The sequence below is a fragment of the Halyomorpha halys genome, unplaced genomic scaffold (assembly GCF_000696795.3).
Source record: "Halyomorpha halys isolate HHAL.00 unplaced genomic scaffold, Hhal_1.1 Scaffold1329.1, whole genome shotgun sequence".
Classification (NCBI taxonomy): domain Eukaryota; kingdom Metazoa; phylum Arthropoda; class Insecta; order Hemiptera; family Pentatomidae; genus Halyomorpha; species Halyomorpha halys.
Window position 1 is genome coordinate 203,279 of NW_027105015.1, and position 24,158 is coordinate 227,436.

Consider the following 24,158-nt stretch of genomic DNA (forward strand, 5'->3'; position numbering starts at 1 on the left):
TAAATATAACAATATTGAATGTTATTGTAAGAATTTAATTTTGTTTGACAGAGGCATTGGAATTGTTGTTGATCCCTCCATTGGTCGAAGAAACCTGTACTGTTAATGGTGAGGAAAAACCATCTGACTCGACACCTACTGGTAAAATTCATTTTCACTTCTTTTACTTGTTATTTTAAAATTGTAAAAGTTAAGAATTTATAAATAAAATTTATTAGCAAAAGACAAATCTAATCTTTTCCGGGTACTATTGGCATAAGCTGAATGCAATCTAAATAAATGTAGCAGCATGAGTATAATAGACATAATTTTTTCTTTTATATAAGTATATTTTGAGACTTTTAATTTTTAAAAATATTTAGCTTAGTTTCTTTTTTGATTCCAGGAAATTAGTTGAACATAGAAAAGAACATATTGTGTTTTTAAGAAAAATCATTTCTTATATAAATAAAATAAATTAACCTCGAGAGGAAAGATTTAATTTTTGGGACAATTATAATTACAGTGTATTAAAACAAAAATAATTATTGATATTTGTCTTATTAATAGTATTTTTTTTTTTTTATATATAATTCTTTGAACATTGGATTGACTTCATTTTTCGTTCTTCTCAGCAGATTTTCTCTTTAATTAAAACTCAAAACTAATTTTATTTAAAATGGATTTAGTTTATTTCACAATTTATTACAACCATGGTCACTATTTATCTATTATTTCAAAAAAACAAGTTCACTCACTCTTGTGAAAATTATTTTAGTTCAACTTTAAAATGAAATATTTTTATAAAAAAAAAGGCCTCTGACATTTTACTGTGACGTTCGAGAACTGGCAAGAAAGTGTTTGTTCTTCCTTCCAATTAAGCATGGCCAAACTTCATACAGTTAACGCATTATAACCTTTAAAAGTATTTTTCAATTTTTATCACTGCTTCATTCCACTTTTATGTTTAAAAATAAGTGTTAGATATTATTTAAGTCTTTATTACCTTACATTACTTCATATATTTAAAATATTATGTTTTATGAGCTCCTAGGATCCAGTATATATTATCAAACAAATGCCAACCATAGTATCTAGATTTACACAGCAGTATGTTGCTCCACTGATCTTGGAAATTTTATCTTTAAAATTGTATTATTTAAATTTATAATCCAAAATTACAAAATTTTCAAATAACATCAAAATTGATAAAAACAAATGCTATATGTCAATATAATGAATTAAATTACTAATTAATACATACAATAAGCCTTAATATATTAAAGAAATTATTTATAGACCGTAAATAATTTATCACTTAAAATAATAGCGCTAATTGTAATATTTTCAAATTTCAGCTACACATATATCCTCGATATACCAGAACAATAATATTTTCCTTTCATTATTAAAATTTACTAACATTGATCTTATTCTTTTTCATTTTCTATACTTGGTTTTCCTGTTCAGTTGAGGTTTAAAATAATGTGTTATGAAATTTTTCTGTCAATTTTTTATTATTATTATGACTTTTTTTATTTATTTTTCGTTATTGTAATTTTTTCTGAAGATTTTTGAATTATTATAAAATCTTATTGAATAATAAGTGTTCTTAAATAAATTTTCCCTACCATCTAAAATTATCTTGAAGTGAGTAAATTATTTTAGGTGAAGGATTACCTTTGACTAATGGTATTGAAGAGGAGCCAGGTTATAGTAGTGGAGCAGGTGGAACTTCTGATCAAAGCACCAGTGAAGATAGCAGTTTAACTGACAGTGAAAGGTGTGCAAAATAATTATTTACTCTAATAAATTGATGTTATACATTTTTTTTGTTGGTAATATGTTACATTAGCTCACCCCAAAAAGGCAGGAACAAATACTTCTTGACCAGACTATAAACGATAACGATGTAAGTCGTTAATTATATAGGTTAGTTTATAATATTAATCACCTTTTAAGAGGGAAAATTTCTTTCCCTTCACGCTTCTTTCTCGCTTTAGTTAAAGTTTAACTTATAAATTACGACTTTTAACACTTTTGATGTTTATGACCGATATTACTCTTGGATCCCAGTAATTTTTTCTGATATGAAACTCTATTGTCTTACAATCTTCAGTGGTAGATATTTAATATTAGAATACATTTTACGAAATAAAAATATTACAGATATTAAAAAATAAAAACATTAGCTTTATATATTTTTAGCAATCATTGGAATCATTAACCAGAAACTCTATAAATAAAGCATTTATTTTTTATTTACTTAATTGGTAATATACATTTTAATGTTTTAATTTTTTAATTCATTTTTCAAAAAGAACTTATATGCACATTAACATATATTGTGTATACCAATATAGGACATCGCTACAATTTTTTGAGGGGGGATATAAAATTTCTTAATTCACAAATTAAATCTAATGATCCCATATTTCTATATCAATTTATGTCCTAATTTACCCATTGGTATAATTCTGAGGTTTGACATTTAACTCTTATCTGCTTAATCTTATGATATATATCATCTGCTTTTTGGATATATTGGATATATAATTAGATTGTTTCCTTGTTTTCAAATAGGAACTTTTTCTTGCTCCTTTAGTAATATGTTCTTAAGTCCATTCCCTCTTAAATTTCCCCCTAGAGGGAAAAATTCTTTGTTGAATGGACAAGTAATTCATTTTTAAAAGGTTTTTACAGTCTGGTCAAGAAGTAATTGTTCCTGCCTTTTTGAGGGGAGTAGAAGTAAATAATTACCCTTTTTTTAATTATGAATTTGAAATTTTTACAATTAAGTTCAAAAGGATTGCAGGAAATTTGCCCAACATCCAGTTCATTGTTCCTAAATTATTGGATGAAAATATATCATTCCAAATTGTAACAACCTTTCATTTTCAAATCTTGAGTATAAGTTCTAATTTTTCTTGTTTTAAATTTTTTGTTATTTGTCATATTCGTCTAAAATTTTCTCTCACTGCTGATAAAACTTGCACTGTTTCACTATATTGAATCATATGGTATTTCTTCTATTCCATAATGATTATAATGTAATTATAAATTCCAGTTTTCACTTTACAGTTCAAAAGGGTTTGTTCATAATTTGTACTTTTTTTTTCTTTATGGAAAGATATTATCTTTTTATTATTTAGAACTAACGTCAAATCTTGAAAATAAGTTCATATTTTTCTTCTTTTTTTTTTTATTATTATTAATGATAAGTATTTTTTGTTTGTCAATTGTCTAAAACTTTCTATCACTGCTGATAACACTTGCACTGTTTCACTATATTGAATCATGTGGTATTTCTTCTATTCCATAATAATCATAATATAATTTTAAATTTAAAGTTTTTATTTTACACTTTAAATGGGTTTATTCATAAAATTATTACTTCTTCAGTTTGTTTTAACATTTCTGGCAGTTTTGCCATAATTCAGTTCATTGTTCTTCAATATATGATGTTAATATAACAATCCAGATTAAAACAAACGTTCATATCCAAATCTTGAATATGAGTTAAAAATTTTCATAAATTATAAGTATTTTGTTATTTATTATGATAGGCAAAAACTGTTTGTCACTGATGGTAACACCTGTACATTTTCAATATATTGAATCAGATTCTTATTTCTTCCTCTCTATAATTCTCATCATTTAGTTATAGCTTTTAATATTATAAAATAGTGCAAATGTTATTGGCAGTGACTGACAGTTTTATACAAATATATTGAAAAAAGAAAATACTTATTGATGAATGAAACAAATTTATCTTATATTCCTGATTTGAATATGAAAGTCAGTTATAAGTAATTATAATTGAATTGAAAAAAAATATATAAATTAGAAAAAAACCCTTTTGAAGTACAAAGTGAAAACTTGAAATTTATAATTAATTGTATTATGATCATTATGGAAGGGAAGAAATACCACATGTTCAATATAGTGAAACACTACAAGTGTTACCAGGCTGTTACAATTTCAAATGACATATTTCCACCATATGATTTAAGAGCAATGAACTGGATTATTGGTAAACTGCCTTAAACATTGTTCAGATTTTAAAATAAATCAAAGAATCAATAAAAGGTTAATATCTTTCAGGAAAAAATATATACCACGTACCTTTTTATTTTTTTTATGTGCTTAGTGATTGCTGTGTGGTGTAATTAAAAAATTTTCGATAAGAGGACTTAGCCAAAATATAGGAATACCTCCTAAAATATTTACACCTGGGGCTTAAAAATAATCCAACTAAATCACTTAAAAATTGGTGTTTTCATTTTGTTTTGTTTTTTTGCAATTTGAACTATACTATTGGCAATACTTTATTTGTATGTAACCTAACTTGCTGTTACTTTTTTGTGTTTATGCCAACTACATTTTATGTTATTGCATTCCGTTCTTGATTTATAAATTATTATTAATCAATCTAGTATTTTGACAATCACTGTTCCCCGGCAAGAAAAAGTTGGGGACCACTGAACAAAAAATTGAACCATGTTTGCTTCTCCCTGCTCCTGACTTGGTTCAGAAACGTTTTTGAAAATAAGATTGAAAAATTGCATTTACCTTTTGGGACTTTTTTACTATTACTTCAACAGTTTTGTTGAAATATTAATTTAATTTTGATTCTGAAAAGAAAAATTAGCTTCTTTTTTTTTAAGTTTATTTCTTTTTACATTTCTTAAATATATGAGTCCTTTATTATTATTAATAAATATATTTATATAAAAATATATATAAGTATGATTTTAGAGGAAATGTACTTACAAGAGTGGTTTCATTGCATGATTTATGTTTATTTCCATCAATAATTACGTAATTATATTAAACTTGAATTTTTTATCATGGCATATAATTATATTTTGTGCATACTTTATAGTTATAATATAATAGCTAGTTGCTATGTTTTGGTTTTATAAATAAATTAGATTTGATCTTTTAGAACGATAATTGGTGAAGTGATCAATGAATGCCCTCTCTCAAGCCCTAGTGATTCAGACCAACAGTTATCATCATCCGATAGCCATACTCCTGCAAAGGTTTAATTTTAATTCATTAATTTAAATTATAAATGTCCTATTCCTGTATTTTAAGTATAATTATAAATTTATTTTTTCTTTATAAGGTTAATCAAGTAAATGGTGAAGCTGAAGAAACCTGGGACAGTGAACATGAACATGTGATCAAAAATTATTATTTCAAAGCCTCATTATATAATGCTGAAGATGGGCAACGAAGTAGGTATTTTCTTTCTAATTTTATTAAATTTACTTCAAATGATGCCCAGATTGAGTGATATTTTAGGTATGTTTATTTTGTAGAATGCATTTTCTGGCTTTGATTGTGAAGTGCATTAGTTTTGTTTTTCTTTTCTTTGAAGTTATTATTTTTTAAATTCTGTTAGTATGAATATTTCTTTAAATAAAAGGGAAAAAAAGGCTCTATTTGTGTTTGTTAAATATTAGATTATCTCATTAAGTTGATAGTTGTTGAACTTACTGTGGAGCTGACTTAAAAAACTTTCTACTTTTAGGAACATTTTTGTACATTTGTACTAATTTTATCAATTGAGTTTTAGCTAACTAACATGTATTGGTAACCTTCATTATCTTGTTACCTAAGCTAATTATTTCATTTTACAAGGTCCCTGGAGTTTTCTCTTCATTCTTTGGGTAACTTACCAGAACTAATATGTGTTCCATTTTGATATCCACCCTACATTTTGTGTAAAGTTACTCTTGTCTTGTTGCATATGAATCCTTGGTTGAATGAACAGAATGGATAATACATCATTTATCTGTCAGTGCTCTACATTTGAGATCTTATTCATTCATTCTTTTATATCTTACGGATAACTCCAGTCCAGCTTTCATCTCATGATCTTGCACTAAACATTTTTTTTTAATGGAATGAAACAATGTTTTAAAATTGACAGGGTAGGTAGGTAAGTTTTGAAAGGAAGGAATGCTAAGATTCTGTGGTTATTCTCAGAATTTTGATATTTTATAATATATCATTATATAATAATTTTATAACGATCTAGTTCACTGCTTTAGTATATTTCTTCTGTTCTCTTCTTCCATTATTTTCTATGAGCAGTCAGCCATCCCAACTCTAGTATTTTCTCCTTTTCTTTTGAACTCACTAATGATGAATTTGTCTTTCTGATGTTTACTTGTATATATAAATTATGATTAGACTGAAAGAAATATTACACTAATTTATAAGAACAACTAACTATTTATTAAGAACAGGTTAATAGATAGCAAAACATCAGACTAACTTATCATAAAAAACATCTGTCTTAAAACTATCTTGATCGTAACATTGTTTTTCATAATTATTTACAGTTTACTGATAGCTAACTTATATATATATTTCTACACATATGTATGTGTTTATTTATTTACCCTGAAACTTCTCTCAATGGACACCCCTCAATAAGAGAAAACTCTTAAATGGAAATTTCATCAAGGTCCTGACTAAAAAAATTCAAATTTAATGCATTTTAACTCATTTATTACGGAACCCTTTGACTCTTATTATTTGAGATTAGAAAAATCTATAACTAAGGTGTAGTTTGATTTATTTTATTTTATTATTATTTGTTTTTTTATTTTAATGTAAATGTAAAAGGAGCTTGTGTATTCCAAACAATCTGTTGAATTCAACTTGATATGTTTTAAAAGTTATTTTTTATCATCTAATCTAGATAAAATAGAAATTAGTATTTTGAATAATTTACCATTGCATTGCCACAATGACGCTTAACCCGATATAGTAGAAGCCTAGTTATTTATAATAGTTTCATTTGGGAATTTTTATTTTCATTTTTAAAAAAAAAAAAAAAAAAAAAGGCTTAGGTAAGCTATTCAGTTTTGTGACGATTTTTCAATTTAATCTTTTCTTAAAATCATTTGCAATTTTATTTTATTTTTAAATAAAATGATGTTTTTATTTCTAGTGCTGCGAGTGGTTGTTGATAAAAACATAGATGTCGCACAGCTGAAAAAAAAATTGGAAAAATATTTGGGAGTTGCTAGCAGGTTTATGAAACTAATGAAAGGGCCTGAAGGGCAGGAGATCACATGCTCACTGAGGTGGTGTAAAGATGATGAAAGGATAACTGTAAAATTGGAAAGAGTTTTAAGTGAAGGGGAACAAAGGATTACCGTTAATCATCTTGTCCTGACTGCACCTAATGTAAGCATATCTCTTTTGCTATTGCTCAAATATTATTGTTTAAATAACAGTTTCAACTATTTTTTACTTATAGTCCCTTAAGAAAGAAGCTCTGTGTAATTCACTTCTTTATTACTTAGAAGTAGAATTACAATTTTACTAATATGAAAAAAAGTTTTAATTATAATTTTTTGTTAATAATAATAATAATTATTTGCTTGGTTTACAACCCTCCTTTTAAATTTGTGACGTAGGTCACTATCTAATAACAGATCATAAAAAACTTCTGGGTCCACTGCCTCAAATAATTGTCTGAATTCTTTGACTGTATCTCTCTTCCATTATACATTTATTGTTACTATTATTGTATGTATATATATCTAAGTCTAAAAAAAAAATTTGAGTGAGCTACTTCCTTCTAGTATTCATTATCTAGTTATTAGTCCATAGTGATGAGAGCTGAGAAGGAAATTATCACTTGTATCCTGAGAGCATAGGTGTATAGGAGCTTAGGATATAGAGTGATGACATTGCCTCCCTTAATGTCACTGGACTTGGTGTTGATCTTCTTCATTATCTTCCTCCTCCTGATAGTTCAGCTTCAGTTTTTTACAGCTTTTTTTTTTCAGCTTCAGTTTGTTACGTTAGCTACAGTTCTTTTACGTGAATTTGAAGGTCTCAAAAATTAGTCTACCGCAGTTAAGTAGAAATACCCCGATCCTGAGTATAGAGGAATAGAATTTGTTGGTTTTCACAGCTTTGATGGCTGTTCTGTATTTTCTTTTTGCTTAAGAAACCTGGACTTTCTAGAGTATTTATAGAGGGAGATAGGGGACAACATTCTTTCTAGTGTCCACTTCAATTTCACTGATCAAAAAAACATGGTTTGAATTATCTTTTTCCATTATATTACTCACTGTGTAAACATATGATAGATCCATGCATCTTGAAAGGTGGTGGACTTCAAATTATTGACAGTGAAGGAATCCTGACTTCAAATTATTAAATGTTTGCTAGCTAGGTATGTAAAAATGTTTAGTAAGTCACTAATAAAGTTTTCTTTTTTTTAACTTTAAGGTAGTTTGTACAAAATCACTATTGATATTTTGGTGATAATGTAATGTATATAGAAAAGCATTTTTTTTTTTTTTGGCAAAAGCACAAAAGCTATTGCGTACAAGGTTCCTAATTTGTTACACAAAAAAGAAACTATAAAATTGGTTTTCCAATTCAAAAGATAATATTCAATTTTTGTTTCTTAATACCTTCTTTATTTTAAGGAATATTGACTACAAAAAACTTAATGTTTACCCTTTTTATTTATTAATCATCAAAATATGGCTGTATGAAAGATCTAATTGGCCACCATTTTGTAAGGAAATAAAATCTAGTAATAATGAGATCTGAGGATCATTATTGGGTATCTTGTGACTTTGGTATTCAATTAAATTAGAGTAGAAAAATCATTCTCATGGCTCAGACATGGGCATTAAAGTTCTGTGCTTCTCTGAATGGTACTGTGTAACATAAAGGAGATCCTAGAAAAGTTGATCCCTGACAAAATTAATGGGAAGCTATGTCCCAAAAAAATTATATAAATTAGAGAGCATTGTCCTAGGTGCTAGGTTGTTAGCTGCCCAACATCTTAAACCCTCGATATAGTTAACTTAACTTGGAGGTACTTTCTGTAGCTTTTTTCATTCAGGCTGGGAGAGCCAACTGGAAAAGTATTATATCCAAAGTTATCATAGCATCTTTCAAAAGATAAATAACCAGATTTTTGCTGTCAGTCATCGTTTGTGTGGATTAAATATTTCTCAATTATATTTGTTTTAGTGATTTTTTTTTTTCTTATTTAGTGAGAAAATTGTTTCCTTAGTTATATCAGTTTTAATGAATTTTGCTAAAAATGTTTTATTTTGTTTTCTTGTAATAAGTTTTAGCTAATATCTTCTAGTTGTTATGTTTGTATTAATATATTTAGTTAATAAATATGAAAAGCCTGATGTTGCATTAAATTATATTAATACAGTTGTTAAATATGTTTTTTCAATTCCAGCCTGTACAATATATCTGTGATTGGATTGTAAAGAATGGTACACCAATATCTACCCTAAAAAAAGATCTTCTCAGAGAAGTAGAAAAGCGGGCAGGACTAAAAATTCCTTATGAAAGGTTAGTTATTATTGATAATAGACTTACCAGTTAAGTTTATGAGGAAAATAAACTTCAGAGGTTTGCAAAAAAAAAAATAATAATAATAATAAAATTAATAATGGAAAGACAATTTTATTTGTATTGTATATTTGATTAATCATATTGTTTATTAAACTAACTTAGTTTTGACATCTGTCTCACGCAAATGTAAAAGTTAATAACTGAAAGAATGAAAACTTTTGCAGTAGTAAAATTATGGTTGACTCATCCCAGTAAATATAGGATTTAATATGAAACAAATTTATAATTGGCTGAAATTTTCTGGATTATCTTCTATTATGTGTGGAATGAGTTGTGAAAAGGCTTGTGAAGATCAGGTGTCTACTTGCTTTCAAAATGGTGGATTTTAAATGGTCACTGAATACTTTTTGTCTTTATAAAAATTTATATATAAAAATTTTATTTGTCACAATAATTCCTTATTGTAAAGAATGAATCACAATTATGATAAATTATTCATTAAAAGTATTTGGTGACCATTTGACATCCACCATTTTGGATAGAAGCAGGCGGACAAGTGATTGTCTTTTCAAAACTTATATTGTACTTGTCTAGAAGCTAAGCCTGAAAATTTTTTTTATAAATATATATATTTGTTTCATATTGACTCTTTTTTTTGTTTAAATTTAAGGGTTAGTCACAGTGTTTTATTTACTATGACTTAAAACCTAGAAATTACAAATTTTCTAAAGATTCCTTCATAAATCTATGAGATCAACCCTAAGGAATCTGGTGATGCGAAAAACTTCTTTGTAAAGATTACGCCTGAATACCTCATTTTTTTTTCTAATACTAACATATATATTTATTTAGAACAACATTCCTTAACTTGTTTTTATTCTATTTTTTCCCCTATCGTTCCTGCCTTCTGAAATTAGAATAGAAAGCAAAAATAATGCAACTAAAAAAATAAAATAATAAAAAAGGTTACATTGTCATGAAAAGTTACTGGCTTCTCTTCTTTGGTCAGTTAGTCTGTTAAAATAAGGGTAGTCTGTAGACGAGGCAGTTAAGGCATCTATCTTAGCAACCTCGTAACTACAGAGGCGCCAGTTCGAATCTGGCCGGGAGAGGAGAGGGGGGTCGACTTTTATTTCTTGGCGGTCCCACAGAATGAAAACCTGACCCTCCTACCATGGTTTAGAATAGGGTGGTAGCCTGTACATTTGCCTTCTTCCTATCACATAACAGATGTAATAACATGTAGTTACTGTGAAATTAAGATAGATTTTAATATTAGGCACTTAGAATGAAATTCTCATACTATTTCCAATCAAATGGCTTCTTCATTTAGTTCTACAAATCTGTTTTCCTAAATTTTAAACTTTTAAGGTGAGTTTTTACAATTTAAAGATTACTTGATTACTTTTTTATTTTTTTATTATCAGTTGAATTCCACTGTTCATTGCAATGGTCTTCTTTGGAACTTGAGATTGTTCGTACTAATGCTCTTAAACACATATAGCTTATTTTAATTTCTATACTCTAAAGAACTTAACAATTTTTGGATGTCATTAGATCATGAGTGCTTTTTTTAAATTTTTTTAATTACTACTCCTAGTTATATTAAATAATTATTTATAAATTAATTCAATAATTAGGGATAATTAAATAATTTAATTTATACCCCCCTAATTAGTTAATTAACAACTCTTAGATGTTTATTGTAAATAAACATGTCAGACTTAATTTGTAGCTAGATGTAATGACAGTATAATTATTATAATTGATTAATATAGTAATTACTTATTATTTCATAAACTCATTAATATCCTAAATATAGGAAAAATAGATCTAGAATACAATTTAGACTTCTATTGAAAGAAGGGTTTATCTTAATGGACTAAACTATTCACTGTTCTGTTCCTCAATCACTTAAAAAAAAGATGCTCAGTCATTTCCACTCATCCATGTATATGTCTTTTTCTCTTCCATTTTTTCTCCAGTGGTTTTTTTGTCCCTTCTTTGTTATCTTAGAATATTATTTATTATTGTGGTAAATTAAAGTAATTTTTGTTTCAGTTATAAGAAATTTATGATTAGTAAATTTATCTAAACCCAAAATATTGTTTTCAGATGTCGGTTGCGGGAACAGAATTGGAAAAATCCTGGTGAAGTATTGAGAGATACAGGGGTTTGGGACGAAGGTACTATAATGAGTAGACAACGGATTGAAGTGTATTTACAAGAGCTTGATGGTCCTGAACCTGTAACCAATCCTCATCAGGTGTTGTTATTTGCTCGAAGATGGTATCCCTCTACACTTAGTCTTGGTCCATTTGAAGAAATTGTTGTAGATTCTTCATCTGCCACCAATTTAAGTAAAAAAGTATGATTCTTTTTATCAATTGTCTTATTGTTTATATTTTATTCATTTTTACTTTTTTGTTCAGTATTGATCTTGCATGTGTTTATCAATTTTTTATCATAAAACTTTTGCTGACAAAAAATTTTTGCGATATTTCTAAAAATCAATTCTATTTTCTGTTTTTCTCTCTCTATCTTCATCTCTTATCCTTTTTCGTCTGAAACTCTTCTGCCTAGTGGCCTTTTAGGAGCAGGTCCTCTTCGCCCTAGGTTGAAGTAAGCTAGATCCACTGAATTTTTTTCATTGGTATATAAAATCTTTGTAATATAGGGAGTTTTGTTCTGTGACTAGCTAAGAGAAATCATTCTCTGGATGGACATAGAGTCTGGTTACCTTCAACAGTTTAGCCCTTACTGCCTCTAGGGCGATCCAGTCCTCGGGTATGTCCTTAGTATTACCGCAGCTAGGGCGTAAAGAGTGGAATTATAGCCCAGGGCCATGAAGCTTGGCTCAAAATCTTTATTTCCCATTAGGAATTACGAAGACCAGTAGTCCAGTAGATTCCATTTTGCTTCTAAGTGTGACTAGATGGTGGGAAAGTACTTTTTCAAGATAAATGCGTTTGAGGTTGCCCCCATCATTTGTTCCATTCTTCTGTTTTTTCTTCACGAACAATGGTTTTCCATTTCTTGGGGACCTCTCCAATTCTAACATAGAGATTTCCTAGTAGATCTGTTGGTCATTCTTTCTTATATGTATGTTAAACATAGTTTCTCACAGAAAGAGGTTGAGTGGGATCCCTCCTGCTGAGACCTACACCGCCTCATGAGACGCACTCAGGTATGTTCCAGTGATGACTCGCTGCATCTATTGATTTATCGCCAACCTGCTTTTCTGTAGGTCCTTAGAAAACGCTCTCTGTAGAGGCCTTAGAAAATGCCCCTCCTTAGGGCTGAGGCCGTTCAAGACTAGTGCCACCCTATTTTTCAGGTGGTGAGATATAACATGATAGATAAACTTGTTAATAAACCTATTAAAAATAATTTTATAGAATGAAATAAGTTTATTTTGGAATTATAAATATCATTCAGTCCTGTGGCATTTAGTTTTGTCAAATATCAATGGACACTGTTTTCTGTGTACCATATCTGTTACCTGATCTGAGGGCCTCAATGAAAGACCTTACTCTTGCCAATGTATAATATGCGCTGGGAAAATTATTTTTGGGTTGGAATGATTACAGCAATATGTACAGAACGAAAATATAATGAATATATACATATAACCAACATGAAAGAATTATAAAACAAATTAATGTTATTCATTAATAAAAGGAAAAACGACTTAATACTTATCAAACACAAACTAATTTTATAATAAAAAAACAAAAGTAAATTGTGGGGAAACTAATTCAACAAATGGTTCAGCATTTTTGGCCACGTTGGCGCATGGTATACCTCAACTCATTGCAACGGAGAAGGAAGTGGACCGAGAATTCCTAGAACATCAACAAGTCCTGTAGTTATGATAGTACCTATGACTCCTATAAATCAGTATCATTCAGAGTTTTAAAATTTGTGTTTTCAACAAAATTTTGGTGGGCGGTATGTTTAATTACCAAATAAATGTTTGGTATGCGGGTTCTTGACACAAGCTAGATGAGACAAGAGAAACTTTGGCAGTTAAATCACTTCTTTATGATATGGGTGTAGCATCATTATTCCTAACAAGGCTAAAACTAGTTTAGAATGAGAGAATTATTTGTAGCACATGTTTGGTGAGGCAACAAGTTTTTGAATGAGACTATGGGAGAATGATGAGGCGTAGGGTGTGATACTTCAACAGTTGATTTGTTTTGTTTACTTCCAGGGCTCTGAATCGTTCATCAGGGTGACCAATATTATTTTCTACCGAAACTAGTGGCGTTTCTATTGCAGTTGCCAGAATCTTTGAAAGAGACGGAATATTTGGGCTTGGCATGTGTCAGGCTAGTAGAATGAGGTGTCTCATCTTTGGCACAATGGATGTGTAACGAGGTGTGGTGTTTTTTCGCGCATACCTGGCATCTTCTCTGGGATGGGCTATCATTGGTGGTGTACTTACTTGATAAGCAATTATGGCATCCATTCCAACTTTTGAGAAGTGAAAGACGGTATGCAGATGGTGCACTTCTGAATTGGAAACACTGATACAATGTGTGGTAGTTACTACTGATAGGACAATCAGGTATTTTTTCGAACCGCTTCTTCCTTGGATGCTCCCCTACATTGTTAACAAGGAGTGAAGTTCGTGATCTTGCTCCTCGTTCATGGAACTTTGGTTTACTGAACGTTGAGCTTCCCTCGTCCAAAGTTAATTCTAATGACCTCCATTCTACTCATATAAAATCTATCAGATCCTTATATTTAGGGAATTCTGTGAAGAAATGTTTTTTCTCGAAACTTCTTCTGGTTTCGGGACCCAGACATCTCAATACTAAGCATAATAATATAAAGTCATTGGCATCTGGGATTTTCATTTGTTGAAATGAGTCAATACTTTCCCCTACTGTGGTGAGTAAATGCTTTAAATTTGCAGCAGATGGCTGATTTTTAAATGGGGTGAATTCTAAAACAGTTTTTAGATAATTGTTCACTAGCCTTCTTTTGTCATTATATGTTGCGTTCAAAAGCTTCCAAGCTAGCTTGTAATTGACTTCTTGCAGTTCAATTCCCTTTATTAGAACAAGTGGTTGGCCCTTTAGACATGAAACTAAAAATAAAAAATTTTCAATGCCAGATAGGGATGTCTCTTCATATATCAAGGACCGATATGTGTCCCGGAACAGTGACCAGACAGCTTGTTTCCCATTGAAAGAGGGTAAATTAATTTGAGATAGCCTGGCTTGCACAGTACAAGATGCATTGAGAACCGAACTTTGAGGATTAAAATTAGCTCCTTGAGGAGTGGGATTCGTGTGGATTTCGTAAATGGCACAGGCTTTGGAATAGTACCACTCCACATTTTTCTGTAAATTTAAATCAGCTGCGACAGGGAAAATATGAGTTACCTTCCACTTAACTGTAAGTTCTATGATTTTATCCCATGTGGAATTAAATTGATCAAAATAGGGTTTTAATTCTTTTTTGGATTCCCTTAAATAAAAATAATTGGGAAGAATCATTTGTGATAGACTGCCCTTGTTCTGTTATAGCCTTGATTTTGAGGCTTAAGTTTTGAAGCTTAGTTTTAAGAGTAGTGTATTGGGCGATTTTATCGTCAGAAAAAGATTCCATTATTAATACTAATACAAAATGAAATTTAAAAAAAAAAATGAAAATATTTGAGTGAGCAGTATGAAGATTACAAGAAAATTTAAAAGAAAAAAATATATATACGCATATATAAATAAATACCAAAATAAAAATTTAGATTTTGTCTACATTAAATCAACCCAAAAATATGTTAACCGGAGGACCAACCAATGAATTAATAATTTTAACAATATCCGGCCCGAGTTGACCAAAATGTTACCTGAACTGAGAGCCTCAATGAAAGACCTTACTCTTGCCAAGGTATAATATGCGCTGAGAAAATTATTTTTGGGTTGGAATGATTACAGCAATATATACAGAGAACGAAAATATAATGAATATGTACATATAACCAAAATGAAAGAATTATAAAACAAATTAATCTTATTCATTAATAGAAGGAAAAATGACTTAATACTTAACAAACACAGACTAATTTTATAATAAAAAAAACAAAAGAAAAATGTCTTCAATGTACCTTGAGCAAATGTTTGTAAATGTTTATATTTAGTCTCACCAGATGACAGCTGAGAGTTCTGAAGCACACAGAATAGGGGCCCCTGTGTGATTGAAGTGGCTTGGCCAAAAATTCTATGATGCTCTCACCGTGGAGACTGCGAAGCTGCAGGGAAAACAACTACAACAATGCCGTCATTGTTAACAATCGTAGACTGCCTCTCCTTGCCCGTCAACAGATCGCACTGCTTTTGTTTACAAACACATGTTTTATTTTAGTGAACAAATTTCTTATAGTTAAAATAAATCTATTTCACATATTTATTGAACTAATAAAAATTATAATATTTTTTAATTTAATCTTGCTTCAACAATATCTGATAAATTTTATCAAGTAATCATATTACTTTTAATTTAAAATCATCCACTATATCCCTAATATAGACTAAGTGGCCTTTTGAGTTACATATCTAACTAATTAAAATTATTAAGAATCCTTACTTTTATTTATGCAACTAAGAATATATTAATCATTAAATTATTACTTGCACGACCATGTTCTTTTGAATCTAAATTATATCCTTGTTAATTTCTAACTTCTTTTTTTTTTTTTTTTAGCTTTCTGAAGTAAGTGGTATACCTGTAGAACATATAAAATTTGTCAAAGGAAAAACATCTTTTCCATGTGACATGTCTGTAATGAGCATTAGCCATCTTTTCTGGGAATCCGATTCTGAATGGAAATATGATTGGGAAAGAGAGGATGGAGCAGTTATATTTTATCGGTATTTAAATTTCCAAATATCATTGTTTATCAAATGTTGTATATTACCAGGACTATTATAATTTTTAACTAATATTTTTTTAAATAGTGACAGTAGAGAAGAACTAAAAAGTTTAAGTAAAGAAGAACAAGAAGCCAGCAGTAAGGAATCAACAGGTACAAGCAATAGTTCACCTTATATATCTGGTTATTCACCTAGGAAGGAAAGAGCACTCAAGATATATCTTGACACGACACCAAGACGAGCAAGATCAGTTGTAGATGTTGATTGAGGTAAAATAAATTTATTACAATAATAGTTTATCACCAATTGTCATCAATGATTATTTATATTTATGTGTATATGTTATCTGACATTTTTCAGTGTTCTCTTGTTTTTGTTGGAAGAATATGAAATAATATTCCAAAGATCCAACAAAAGACCTTTAATAAGCTGCTCAAGCCTGTTCTTCATTTCGGAAAAACAACTTGTATTTATGTAAACTACGGAAAAAACTTCCAGGCTGATATGTGCAACTATCTTGCCGATTATCTTGAGGTTCATCAGCTGATGTATACTTGTTATGTAATATATGTTATATTCTGAATGTAAATACTTATAAAAGCCATTATCCTTCTGCGATATTTAAATATGTTACTGATCAAATATTTATATTACCATCATGCATTAAATTTTATCAGTGATGGATCAGCTTAGCGTATTGACATTGTTTTGATAACCAAATACAATTGCCTAAGTCTTGTTTTGTACTATAATATATAATATTCACATGTTGATTTCATCGCATGTTGCGTAAATAATAAAAATGTGCATTCTGAAATCTTTTCTTTTTTCCAATTCCTTTTAACCCTTTTATTTAGTACTATGATCAAAACAGTTTTGAAAGGGTCTGTATATGCCTTGAATCACAGTTCTTTTGAATGCTTTTTCTATAAAAAAAGTTAAATGTATTTATTTTCATCATTTCAAAAAATGTATACTCCTAAAAAACTTGATTTGTGTTTTTAAGTTTTAATTTTATTTTTGGTCTGATTTCAGTTTTTATGTTGATAAACATAAAAAATAAAGGTGTAGGTTAATGATTCAAACTGTTCATTGATTTACATAGGTTTTTTAATATGTTCATTTCCATACCAAACTGGAAAAAGTGTCCGAGCACCACCATCTTAATTTAAATTGTAATAATTAATCCATTTTTTAATAATGATAGCAAATAGTGTGCAATGAAGTTGAAGTGCTAGAGTTTTTGTTCTCTTGATGGAAGGAGAAGGATATTTTCTGCATGTTAGAAATTGACAGAGCATAGGTAAAACAAAAAGAAGTCTGAACATGAAGTACAAATATAAGAATCAAAAAATTGACCAATTTCATTGTCAATGGACAGTCCTTTTTTATTTTAAAAGATGAAAATATGCTGAAGAAGCAAAGTTTACAAATAGAGGGAAGATTGATAAAAAAAAATGTGTTTATGAGAATGCGAGGGACCGGAAAGAGGATAGTTTAATATTAGCTAAAAATATTCTATGTTCAATTAATGTGTTAGAAGGATAGTCACTCCAACATAATCAGGTTTATTTGTTGAGCATTATATTTCTTTTACTTGTACATATGATAAAAGTAATCTATTGAACAGTTCTAACTGTAACGAATCCTGTTGTGCAGGCCTGATGGCCCAAACATAAATGTCCTAAGACTTCCATTTGTTACAAATGGCAAAAAGTGGAAGTCAATGATAAAAGCCATTACTTTAAAAAAATTAAAAGCTTGGGAAAAATATGTTTTAGAAGCAAAGTAAGAGCAATACACCATATTCGTTTCAAGTATGATAGATAGTACAGATGTTAAAACTTATTAATATTCATCTCCTTCCAAGCAATTTATCTATGATATATCTGCTTATTTACATTCTTTCCATTCCTCGTACCTGAACAATACTGCTATACAGTTAAGTTTTCAATATCTTAAATAGTCATGAGAATGCTATGCTTTGCTGAAAATGGAAAAAACAATATTGCTTATGATTTTCTTGTTCCCTCCAGGAAGACGCTTGTATGTTATGTAAAATTGCTAACATAAAATTTGGTTTCCTTTGGATACACTTATAATGAAGTAAAGTAAAGTAAATATAAGGAGTGTCAATAAAAGTGTATTCACAGTTTATAACCAATAAATAAAAAAATACCTTGCATATATTTTTAAAATGAAATCTTTAAATACAGTTCAAGAAAGGTTAAAATTAATTTTAACTTGATATAACTATTTTTTATGAATTTACAATATAAATTACACACTTTAAGCTTAAGGATGTTAATAACTATCTTGTTTACCCAATTATAAAACCAAGTGTCTGTGCCACATTTATCTCTTAAACGGGTGGACAATATTTGTTTTGTTCTTAAATAGTATTAAATGCTTTTTAAAAAAACAATTACATATGACCAGTATTAGTACAAAATTTGTGTATTAGACTTTATGTCCATATTATAAAAACTATTTTAACTTGTAATCTGTAACATTACAGAAGCTCATTTGAAGCATAATTAAACTGGCAACAAAATTAAATAAAACTGATCTTTATTGTATCAATAATATAATGAAGATACAAACAAATTTTTTATGGACTTTAAGACACACCACCATATTTTTTACTTTCAATCTTTTTTTTTTTTTACAACTTTTCTCTTTCATATTTTATAATCTTTCTGATTTTGCATTATATTTTCTGATTCTTGATAACAAGGTATTATGCCATATGAAATGCAAAGAAGAAACTAATATCTTATGTTGAAGTGATCAACTACTAGGCGGCTTAGATTGTCTGACATAAATTGTTAGTAATCTTAGGTACTAGTATGTAGAAAATTAAAAATAATATTAACATCAACAATGTTAAAACTACACAATGATAACATTAAAAAATGAAAAAATAAGGAACAAAAACAGAATCAAAGTTCAGGTTCTTATCAAATTTATTAACAACTATGGTAAAATTAACATGTAATCTAAAAAGAAACTAAAACATATCTTTATATAATTATTCTTATAAATATTTAAACTAAAATGTTTTCCTTCACTTACAGCAACTAAATGGATATAATGATTTCAACAGAATGTCTATTCTTATTAAATACCTTTAAACCAATTGTACAAACATCCTAAGAACGACAATAAACAAAATACTTCTATTTTCAAGGAATATTAATAAGCTCGATTCATTAACATTTATAAAAATTTTATAAGCCATTTCTTTTAATTTAACAATCTCAAAAATAAAACAACTCTCTTATAGAAAAATTAATAATACAAAACATTATAATAAAATACATACTTCGAGACTATCTTCATTACTCAGTATATTAAAAAAATACAAAAGTATATTTATAATTTGTCAAAGGTTAAATCTATAATTAATATTTATTTCAATATAAAAATATGTGTGGCAGTGAATTTTGTTCTTTTATTGTTGCACACCCAGATATATTTCTGTAAGTATGTAAGATATATAAAAGGCATTTAAAAAAGTGCACATCAAACATAATCAGAATGGACAGCAGCTTCAGATATGGCAGATAGACGCTGACGTGAAAGTGGTATTTGGCACATTTCCCACGTGTTATTTCCACCGACAGTTTCGTAAGTTCTTTCGGAGAAATCTGAATAATAAGCAGAACTTGGAGGGGATGATGGTTCAGCATCTAATACGTAACCAGTATTCTGATAAACAGGTTTGTCTAATTCTGCATATAATGCTTCAACACCTGCATATGCCTCATCAGTATAGTGATTGGTAGCTGTTACCTGAAAATTATCATTTTATTTTTCAAACGGAAACAGAAACTCTTAGATAAGTATAGTATGTCTAAAACGAGTTTGCCTGTAAGGGAAGGGAGGTCGTACTGTATTCTCTAGCTCCTCCTCCCCTCCTTAACCTCTCCTGCTGAGAACAAAGTATAATACAAACAATTTTTATAAACAAATGGTGTTTTCGTTTGTTTTTTTATTTTTAAACTTATCCATATCATTTTTCAATTTTCATTTTACTATGTCCTAGAGAGCAAAGAAAGACCAGTCGACTGAGTGGAGAGAAAACAGAAAAGTAGGGAGGGGAGGTTCAGCAAGAGAACGTTTGCTACTACGCCTCTATCCCCCTTTCATCTACAGGCAAACTTATCTCTTAGATGCATTAAACTAAATACGATAATTTAATAAAATAAATGACTAATTCTTAAATAATTACAATTTAGTAATTCAACAATATAAATTAATTTTCCACAGGTAAAAAAAACTAAGATGCAAAAACCAACCTCTGGTGGGGATTCTAAAGTAGGTCTTCGAGATAACCAGCACCAAACTCCACCTTCACCCTGTCTTCTTTTGTCAGTCCTCCCTTTACTAACTTCTCTTTCATGATTTTCCCTCTCTTCCTCAGCATATCCAACTTAAAAATAATAACTCCAATAAAAATTATTATATTCAACATATCAGAAAAAAAGATTATACAAGGAATTCACACTCCAGCCTACCCTGAGTGTCAGTTTCCTTCACTATCATGAAAATATTAATCCTATTGCCAATAGATTTACATATTACATACACTAGATTTAGCAAATCATATTTTTTTTTTTTAAAGATAGATACCTTAATTCTGTTGAAAATGAATTAAAGTATACATTTACATCACATCAATAGAATGAGACCTTTTGGTTTTTATAATTCTAATTTATTTTCATAATAAATATGAGATACATGTACCAACTTGATTACTTTCATTAATGTAGTGTACAATATTCAAAATTAAAACCTTCATCATTCCAAAGTGACCGGTGTGTGAACGAGGTTCTTCTTGTATAACCAAAATATTTATTAATTTTTTTTAAAACTTAGTCAATCAGGATTTCTTGGAAATTAAAAGAAAACTGTGATCACACTGAAATAAATATTGTTAAAGAACTAAAGAAAAAATTAAGCAGTTTTATCTTAATCAAAAGGAAGTGAAAATAGATTTAATTATTTGTTTACCTTCTGATTTCAGTGGAAAGGGTGAATCATGCATGAATCATCTTTGAGGAATCCAAGGAAACATTTGACTAACAGACAAAGTCTCGACATAATTGAGATAGGAAGGATTCAAGATAAGAAAACAAAATAAAACCCTGTTGTGGCTGAGTAATAAAACCCCTATATTCAGGAATTTTTTTAAGCCCTATTATTAAAAGAAATTTTACATTGTTGTGAAACGAAAACAATAACAAAAACTTCATAAATAACAAGAAAGTACTTACTGGGAGTTCTATTATTAGTGTTAACCCTTCTGAAAATAAACAAACAAAAATAAGAGGGTTATTTTTAGTTCATTAGTATAATTTTGATAAATCATAAAAATAAAACTATGCTTACTTAAAACAATGTCTCACAGAAACCATCAAAGCAGCCCCAACAAGAGCTGACAAAATAGAAACAATTATCAAGGTGATGGACCAAGGAAAGAATGCTAAACTACTTCCTGAAACAATAATTGAAAAGAGTTTGCATTATGCTGAATTTAGAAATGAAAAACTTTAATTATCAACTAAATTAAAAGCTTTCACTGACTTGATGTAATATTTCCATGGACATCACTAGCCCATGTACATAGATCACAGGTAGTAAGGCCATCAGTTGGTATATCCATTTCAAGAAAATTTGGACGTGGAGGAGGAGGGAGGAAACCCCTCGCCCAAGCTCCATTTTCTCCATCTAATTCTAAGGTATGAGTGGTATCTTCTTCATAAGCTCCTGACCACCAATTGGCATCTTCCCAGCTGCTTATGTCCATGCCTGAAATATGATAATATATTGTCTTAGTAGCAGATTACCAGCGACTTAAGTTTTTTGTAAGTAAAATAATTTTCCACAACCAAGGATGTAAGCTGAATAATAAATAACTTGGATCATTAACCAAATATTAAAGATTTTTACAGCAAAATTTGGTTATAATGACAGTCAACGAAGTACTAGCAGTATTATAAATTTTTTGTAATATGATAAAATGTTTTAAGAAAAGAATAAAATATTTACAATAAAGTATAAAAATTAATTTAAAAATAAAACAATTAACTTAAACTTGAGACACAATATAAAAATTGTTCTTCTATAACTCAGGATCACTACTAACCCATAACTTTTGATAAATATGTAACAAAAATGTTTGAAGTAGATGGGATAAAATGAATTGTAGTCTATGCTTTTGGAGTAACATTGTGATTGGAAGGATAAATAACTACTTATATTTGTATAAAAGTAGTAGTAAATAGATTAATAAAAAATACTTAATAATAAATAATTGTAAAATCTTCCAGGTGTATACTTGTTAGAAAAATTTTAGCTATCACCGTATTAGTGTGAAGTTAGAGTTGCGACTTCACACTAATTTTAATCTACTAATAATCACTAGCAATAATGACATAAATGGACAATGTTAAAAAATTTAGAACCATTCTATCAGTCTAAGCTAAATTAAAAGTGAACAATAATGAACTCTACAATTAATTGAAGTAAAGCATTATCTGTGAATGGATCCTATATATCAAAACAAAAAAAGTGACAAGAAAAAAAAAATATATATATAACCCTTAAAATGATTAAAATATTCTTTTATATTCGATTTTATATAGTAAAAATATACCACAATATAATATTAAGTTTAAAAATACATCAACAAACTAAGTACCTCTGACACAACTGGCTCAACCCCATTTAAATAAAAAACTGCCTGCAAGTAGAAACTGCACACACTTAGCAATGTTTATCGACATACATTATGCAACCAGTTGAAAAGTTAATTCAATAATAATAATAAATACGACAGTATCCCATGCTTTGTACTTGAACCTGGTGGGGGAATGCTAGTGACGTATGTTTACAGGGTGGTCGTTCCTCCCTCCAGTCTCAAGTCTTCTTGGGGGGCCTACCTCATATTTCATTTACTCAACTGGTATTTCTTACTAGTAGTAGCATACAGTAAACAGAATATGTGTAAAATCGGTTATAAGTTTTAGGGGTTTTGAATACATTTAGTCTGATTTACATGAAGAGATATTCAAGAATTAACAATTGTTTATTATATATATATATAACTACTCTCTGTTATCCACTCCTTTTGCCGCGATATTTGTTTTTCCTATTTCTTTTTAATTTACTCTACAAAGCCTTAAGGGTTCTCAATCGGTCAATATTATATAAGTTAAGTATTTTGAGCAATTTTACAACAGTAGTGTATGTTGAAACATTATATATGTATAATGGAGCTGCGTGACTCAGTGGTAAGGCACTTTACTACTAGTTCCAAATACCCGGGTTCGATCCGGCTGTGATGGATAATTATTTATTCTTTTACTGTAGCCGTGAGTCAAACCTTTGGGCTCGAAAGCCCTCCGCTGTCCATTCACCCTCATATAGCCGGTGTCCTTAATTGGGGAAAATATGGCGGTCGAGCGAGATTCCGACCAAATCACCTACTTGCACAACCGTTGGTCTAGTAACAGTACTTCCCTATATGGGGTTGTCATGGTACAGATTTATTTTTATTTCGTATGTATGCATGTATAATATATAGAGTTGAAAATACAAATAGATACATGCTCATAAACCTAAGCTTTGGAAATTTATACAGCTCTGTGAAAAAATATAAACTCGAGAAAAAGAACTATCTCAATTAGTTTTTCATTTATTTTTTAATCTGAGTAACAAAAGATATCGTTTAATGTATTCTGTAAATGATTGGTTACAATTTTAATAAACAATTTAATCCTATTGCTAGGATTTACTACAATTGGGACAAAATAATAAAACAAATCTGTGAAAAAGTATAAACTCAAAAATTGTCTGTCTCTTTGATAATTAAATTCGTTCCAATAATGAGAACTTCTGCTATGTTTTTTGTTCTCCTCGAAC

General features: G+C 29.1%; 2 protein-coding genes across 5 annotated transcripts in view; one reads left to right on the top strand and one right to left on the bottom strand.

Annotated features, from left to right (window-relative positions):
• LOC106689318 (ubiquitin carboxyl-terminal hydrolase 47) overlaps window positions 1–17,046 on the top strand; it is a 38,609-nt gene extending 21,563 nt beyond the window's left edge. For all 4 annotated transcript variants that reach the window (XM_014434234.2, XM_014434236.2, XM_014434235.2 and 1 more), the window contains 10 exons: window positions 52–141; window positions 1,648–1,762; window positions 4,928–5,024; window positions 5,111–5,222; window positions 6,950–7,188; window positions 9,227–9,342; window positions 11,461–11,713; window positions 16,060–16,226; window positions 16,314–16,498; window positions 16,590–17,046. In XM_014434234.2, the coding sequence (XP_014289720.1) occupies window positions 52–141; window positions 1,648–1,762; window positions 4,928–5,024; window positions 5,111–5,222; window positions 6,950–7,188; window positions 9,227–9,342; window positions 11,461–11,713; window positions 16,060–16,226; window positions 16,314–16,497 (1,373 nt within the window). In that variant the 3' untranslated portion in view covers window position 16,498; window positions 16,590–17,046. The remainder of the gene's footprint in view (window positions 1–51; window positions 142–1,647; window positions 1,763–4,927; window positions 5,025–5,110; window positions 5,223–6,949; window positions 7,189–9,226; window positions 9,343–11,460; window positions 11,714–16,059; window positions 16,227–16,313; window positions 16,499–16,589) is intronic.
• Window positions 17,047–19,177: 2,131 nt separating this feature from the next.
• LOC106689325 (uncharacterized) lies at window positions 19,178–23,116 on the bottom strand. The gene is made up of 6 exons (XM_014434245.3): window positions 22,936–23,116; window positions 21,819–22,043; window positions 21,624–21,729; window positions 21,509–21,537; window positions 20,531–20,664; window positions 19,178–20,024 (listed from the first exon to the last, which is right to left on the bottom strand). Exons 2-6 carry the CDS (start codon window positions 22,039–22,041, stop codon window positions 19,755–19,757), a joined length of 762 nt encoding a protein of 253 aa, XP_014289731.1. The 5' UTR covers window positions 22,042–22,043; window positions 22,936–23,116; the 3' UTR covers window positions 19,178–19,754.
• Between the last annotated feature and the right edge of the window lie 1,042 nt (window positions 23,117–24,158).

Excerpts from the sequence above, each read along its gene's own strand:
- LOC106689325 (XM_014434245.3), bottom strand. The coding sequence starts at position 22,041 with ATGGACATAAGCAGCTGGGAAGATGCCAATTGGTGGTCAGGAGCTTAT. Across the intron at positions 21,730-21,818 it reads CCATGGAAATATTACATCAA|GAAGTAGTTTAGCATTCTTT; the intron begins GTCAGTGAAAGC and ends TTATTGTTTCAG. Across the intron at positions 21,538-21,623 it reads TCTGTGAGACATTGTTTTAA|AAGGGTTAACACTAATAATA; the intron begins GTAAGCATAGTT and ends GTTTATTTTCAG.